General features: G+C 39.3%; 1 protein-coding gene across 9 annotated transcripts in view; it reads right to left on the bottom strand.

The window, feature by feature from the left end:
- Evi5 (ecotropic viral integration site 5) overlaps positions 1–6,000 on the bottom strand; it is a 213,307-nt gene that overhangs the window by 154,769 nt on the left and 52,538 nt on the right. For all 9 annotated transcript variants that reach the window (XM_013514419.1, XM_013514420.1, XM_013514422.1 and 6 more), the window contains exon 2: positions 885–1,114. In XM_013514419.1, coding sequence (XP_013369873.1) covers positions 885–1,114 — 230 coding nt within the window. The remainder of the gene's footprint in view (positions 1–884; positions 1,115–6,000) is intronic.

Raw genomic sequence — 6,000 nt, 5'->3', positions numbered from 1 at the left:
TAAATGTATAGATACATTTAAATGTATGTAAATTTACATACATTTAAATGTATCTATACATTTCATAAATGTAAATGTATAGATACATTTACATACATTTAAATGTATCTATACATTTCATAAATGTAAATGTATAGATACATTTATGAAAAGATTTCCCTCTCTAATCCACAAATCAGATATCCATATTGGGTTGAATTATTTTACACTTAAACCAAAAGAGACTATGTAGTGAAAGATATGCATGCGTATATGTTTTCAGAGTTTCATGGTGTTGCCCAGATTAGCCTGAAACTCCGAAATCCTCCTGCCTCAGCCTAAGTAGTTAGTAATACTGCCACATGCCCCATACCTTACTAACTTAGAGAATTTAAAATAAAAATGGTAAGGCTGGGGATGTAGCTCAATATCAGAACACTTAGCTAACATGTATAAGGTCCTGGGCTAAATTAAATCCCCAGCATCATCCAAAAAACATTTTTTTTATACAATTCAGGAAGGACTGAGGAAATTTATTAAGAAAACAAATCAAATCTCAGGCTGGACATGTTGCAGCACAGCTGTAATCCCAGCACTCAAGAGGCTGAGGCAAGAGGATCATTGCAAGTTCAAGGCCAGCCTGAACTGCATAATAAAACCCTGTCTCAAAAAGGAAAAAATAAGACAAGAAAATAAATCTCCTAAAGCTATCTATACTAGAAGAAAATTTTAGTCTGCTTTAAGCCTAATCCACCTGCACAAAAAGATTTGAGTACTTTTTTTAGGTTTGGTAAATGAGCCAAAAACTGGAAAATAAACATTCTTAATGAGTATATATTTACAATTTTCACTATAGTTGGGTTTGTATGATAATTAGGAAAAGAAATGTCATGCAGCGCACTCACCTGTTTTGTTCCTCCAGTTTAGCCAGGAGCTCTAAGTCGTCAGGACTTAGCTGTGGCGGGGAAGATGGTGAAAGGGCTGGTGTCGACAGTGTGGTAGAGGAGGATGTAGTGTGTAATGAAGCAGATGGACTTGCCACCTGACTGGCCATCTGACTGACTGTATGCGATACTGTGTTCTTCACCCATGAGAGAGTAGAACTCAGCTTTTCTGCAACCTTGTCTGACGCCACCTGAGGATGAAAATAAATGTAGCATATATTTTAGTGTCATTGCACTTATTACCAAGAACTTGACAGTCCTGTTACGTTTCATTTAGTAATTACCATCAGAATGTTCTTCTTGAGATAATAACGTAAAACCTGTTTAGCAGCCATTATCCTAACATCCAGGTTTTGGAAATTGGTTATTTCAAACTATATGTTTCTAGCCTGAAAAAGCCAGAATAGGGTTTCCCAAACTGCAGGCTAAAACACAGCAACTAATACCACTTTCACAGGTAATATTAGCATGTTTTAAAAATGAAAAACAGCAGAAAATAGCAAAGTTAAGAATAAGTACTCATAAAATTTTTGTTTTACTTACATATACATTAAAAACATAGACTACAAGTCCAGGCATGGTGATACATGCCTGGAATCCCAGCACCTGTGAGGCTGAGGCAGAAAGATTTCCAAGTTCAAGGCCAACCTGGGCTACACATTTGAGACCCTGTCTCAAAAAAACTAACATACATATATGTATATGTACACACACACATCTGTATGCCTATTGAGTCCAGATATAAAGTATAGTCTTCATTAGGATTTTAGTCAGAACCATCTAAAAGCCAAGGAATTAAAAAATGTCTACTAGATATTCAGAATAGGGAAATCTATGACATGACTAACAGAAACAGGGTGTTTGGCATAAACAAGATGTAATGAGACCCCCTCATCAAATTGTACTCAAACCACTAAAGAGTATTTTCACAGAAGAGGAACCAGCTCCACAAGAAGAAAAGTATGTGTTATGGTTTTTTGTGTCTGCATGTCCCCCTAAATCCTCATGCAGTTATGGGATGGGTTTCTAGGATTTATGATTGATCCATGATCCACACCTGCCCTGGGGCGGGTAGTTTGCATACAATGTAAGGGACAGGCTGCTGGCCACCACTCTTCCCTTTTGTGCTTATTGCTTTGTTGTCTTCCGCCACCATGAACAGTTGCCCTCTGCCATGTGCCACTCTGGCTTGTAGCCAGTCAAGTATGGACTGAAACCTCCATAAACTGTAAGTGAAATACACCTTTCCTTCCTTCATTTTGGGTGTTGGGTATTTTGTCTCAGCAATGAGAGGAAAGTAACCAAGACAGTATGATAAGTGGTAAAAATAGTGAAAGAAGTTCAAGGCAGAATTTTCTAGGAGCTGGAGCTATTCAGAAATATAAATGACATGCCCAGAAGGAATAGTGTATTTCCTACTGTAACAGGAATCAGTGAGACAAGAGTTAGGATTCTATTAGATCCCAAAATAGAGCCAAGAAGTCCAAAACAGAGTCTGCTGAGTCACAACCCTCCAGGGATCTTACAAAAACATCTTTGGCTGTCTGGTACCTCCCCAGAGCATGATCAGGTAGGACACTGGCTCAAGAGACATGAGCCCTACACAGACACTGCATGAACACTAGATAGATTAGATCCTAAAAAATATGTAGCCTCCTATCGGGCAGAGATTATTTTGCTTACACAACAGCCCAATCTCCCTTCTAAATCCTTTAAAAGCCCCTAGACAAAGAGCCCTCATGTGTATCCTACTCAGAACCCCCTCCTGCCTAGCGAGAGCTTTACTTCCTTGTTTTTATATCTTTTACTTTTTTGCCTTTACTCTCTTAAACAAATTTGCTTGCATCCTACTCCTCCATCCCCAGTTTCACTCTTCATCATGTGGAACATGACCCTGGCATTTTGGTAACACTAACAATAACTACTTTACAGCACCAATTACTATATAAGAGCTAAATGTCAAGAGTTGGTTACAAATGAGTTTCTGTTTTAGGTGAGCAACCAGGACTACATTGTAAAATTCCTCTCCTGTCTACTGAATTATACGTATGTCCTCATAGTTGTTATAAACTTTGCCAGTGTTCTAATCAAATATATATACAACTCACTGAAAGAAAAAAGTATATAAACGAAAGTTGAATAGTCATTATTACTCTCATATTTGAATATCTATGCAATACTAAACATCCTCAATGATAAAAGTTTACCTTATAGAAGATAAGGTATAATACCTTTTTTTATGTCGCTGGGCATGATGGTGCATGCCTGTAACCTCAGCACTTTGGAGGTTGAGACAAGAGGATCACTGCAAGTTTGAGGCCACCCTAAACTACACAGTGAGTTCAAGGCCAGCCTAAACAACACACTGAGAGCCTGTCTTAAGAAAACAAACAACAAAAAAAGGTTTTGGTGGAATTGTACTTTTTAAAAATATCATTAAAAAGCTTCTTGGGGCTGGGAATATAGCTCAGCAGCACAATTGCCTGCCTGGTAAGCACAAGGTCCCAAATTCAATCTCTGGTACCCAAAAAGAAAAAAAGCTTCTTTAGCTAGGAACAATGTCACACACCTGTAACCCCAGCTACTTGGAAGGCTGAGGCAGGAAGATCACAAGTCTGAGCCCAGTCTAGGCAATTTAGCAAGACCCTGCCTCAAAATAAAGAATAAAAAGGGTAAGGGGTGAGCTCAGCAGCAGAGTTTTCCTAGGTTCAATCCAAACTATCAAACAAAACAAAAAAAAAATCAACACACACACACACACACACACACACACACACACACAAAATCCCACCCAGACTTCTGGCAACAGATACTACTTTCCTCAGGAGTTGCGAAAAGCTTTCCTTTTTTTTTTTTTTTTTTTGGTTTTTCTCCGGTACCGGGAACCTAACTCACGACCTTGCGCTTGCCAGGCAGGTGCTTTTGCCGCTGAGCTAAATCCCCAGCCCTCCTTTTTAATCTAAACACATACATGGCTGTCTAGCTCTACTTCCTCCATCTCAATCTGGCAGGAAACTTCTATACAAGAAAAGGATAAAATGAAAAAATGTCTCTAGGACACAGTTAAGCTACTCAACCTGAGGATGGAACTTCTGAGAAGACGGATTCAATTACAAGTGCTACACAGGTGCAAGAGTTTTATTAACCTGAGATGATTTCTCATTTTCTTTGCATTTTTTCCTTTTTAGAATTCACTGGCCAGGTTGGTGCATGCCTATAATCCCAGCATTTGGGAAGCTGAGGCAGGAAGATTGTCATGAGTTCTAGGTCAACCTTGGCTACATAATGAGTTCAAGACCAGCCTGAACTACACAACGAAACCCTGTCTCAAAAAAAGAATTTATCTTCCTTGAGAATGACTTCATAGAAGGAATTTGGTGACTGGTTATTGAGGGAAAACCTCCAACAAGGACAAGCAGGATGAAGTATGTGACCAAAAGGAAAGAAGCACAAGGCAGATCATTATGCCTGCTTCCAAGAAACCGGCATACTCCAAGATCAGCACAACTCACCAGAGTAAAATGGTCAAATAGAAATTAAATAATTAAGCTGAAACTTTCTTTGTGCCAGAAAATGGAAAGAAGCCATGGCAAACAAGACAGTATGATTTGTCAGCCTACTGAATTTCCCTACAGAAACCCTACAAATTCTATCATGAAAATGGCACTAATTTGCATCCCAAAAGCACATTATAATAAAACATAAAATGTCTAGAAAAATGGCATATGTGACTAGTACTGACCATCAATTTCAAATATAATTATAACTTCCACATACAGTAATACTTGTCATAGTCCCTCCTTGTTGTAGTCATGGTTTACAAGGAGAACAATATGGGACACCTAATTTATAGGGTAGTTGTCATCCAAAGAATCAAGTTTCGAAGAGGTCAGGAAATCTGTCCACACACTAAAGACCCAAATCCAGCTGAGGGCCTAGATCTCATAGCAATGTCCTGCGTGAGTCCAGCTGACAACCTAGAGCCCATGATAATGCTCGCACGAGTCCAACCAGAGGCCTAGAGCCCATGACAATGTCTCATACAAGTCTGTTCCATGGATCTGCACCGGGAAGACCAAAAGGTCAGCGGTGGAAGCTAGAAAGTCTCTGCCAGCAGGATGAAGGATCTGTGCCACTGGGCTGGGGAATCTGCATTGGAGCCAGGAAGCAACACTCAAAGGACCAGAGCTCCCCCAAAAAGGACCACAGCCATCCTCAGCGACAATGAGGTCCTGAGCTCCTTCGACAACGAGAACAGCTGAGTTCGTATCAGGAAAGCCAGCACAACAAGCTTCTCCAGGACACTGAACAGTGCACCATCTTCCCCTCCACAGCCAGGAAGCAATGCTCAAAGTAAGGACCAGAGCTCCCCCAAAGTGAACTGTAGCCATTCTCATCGACAATAAGGTCCCAATCGCCTCTAACGATGAGAACACCCAAGTTCATATCAGGAAAGTCAGCATGACAAGCTCCTCTAGGAGAACCAACAGCCCCACTTCTTCCTCTCCAGTTTTCCTTTTTATGCTGCTGGCAACAATCCTTCAGTTCAGCTGCATGTCACAAGTTGACCACCAGTTGTCAATCCACCGCACTACCAAAGTCACATGCTGCAAAGTCAAAACCTCCTATTATTTGCTTTTATTAAAACAAATTAATTTATCATACCCTTTCTTCTCCCTGTAACAACAGGCTTATATTTAGAGTTTGAAATAACCAAGAGCACAATTCTGATATACTTTCTATCTTCATGAAACAGGATTCAGCCTAAATACTAAAAGCTCAATAACTCATCCTCAAATTTTAACTGCATAAATAAAGTTAAAATACTTAACTACAGTTACAATTCAATAAAGTTTAATATTTATGGTTCTAAAAGAAATCCTACAGGACTGAATTATTTTCCACTTACCACATCCTGTTCTGTTTTGAGTTGTTTTTTGGGGGGTTTTTTTGCTTTAAACAATTTATTTTAAGGACAGTGCTTCAAAGGCAAATTCTTAATCCTTAAAATAGAGCTATTTATGATATATTGCCAAATACTCTTCCTCATTTAGTTGTAAAGCAAGACCGTCTTCTA

This window comes from Chinchilla lanigera, unplaced genomic scaffold (genome assembly GCF_000276665.1).
Source record: "Chinchilla lanigera isolate Chin_1 unplaced genomic scaffold, ChiLan1.0 scaffold00022, whole genome shotgun sequence".
Taxonomy (NCBI): domain Eukaryota; kingdom Metazoa; phylum Chordata; class Mammalia; order Rodentia; family Chinchillidae; genus Chinchilla; species Chinchilla lanigera.
Note: the sequence above shows the minus strand (reverse complement) of the source record. Positions and strands in the feature narration are given on the sequence as shown.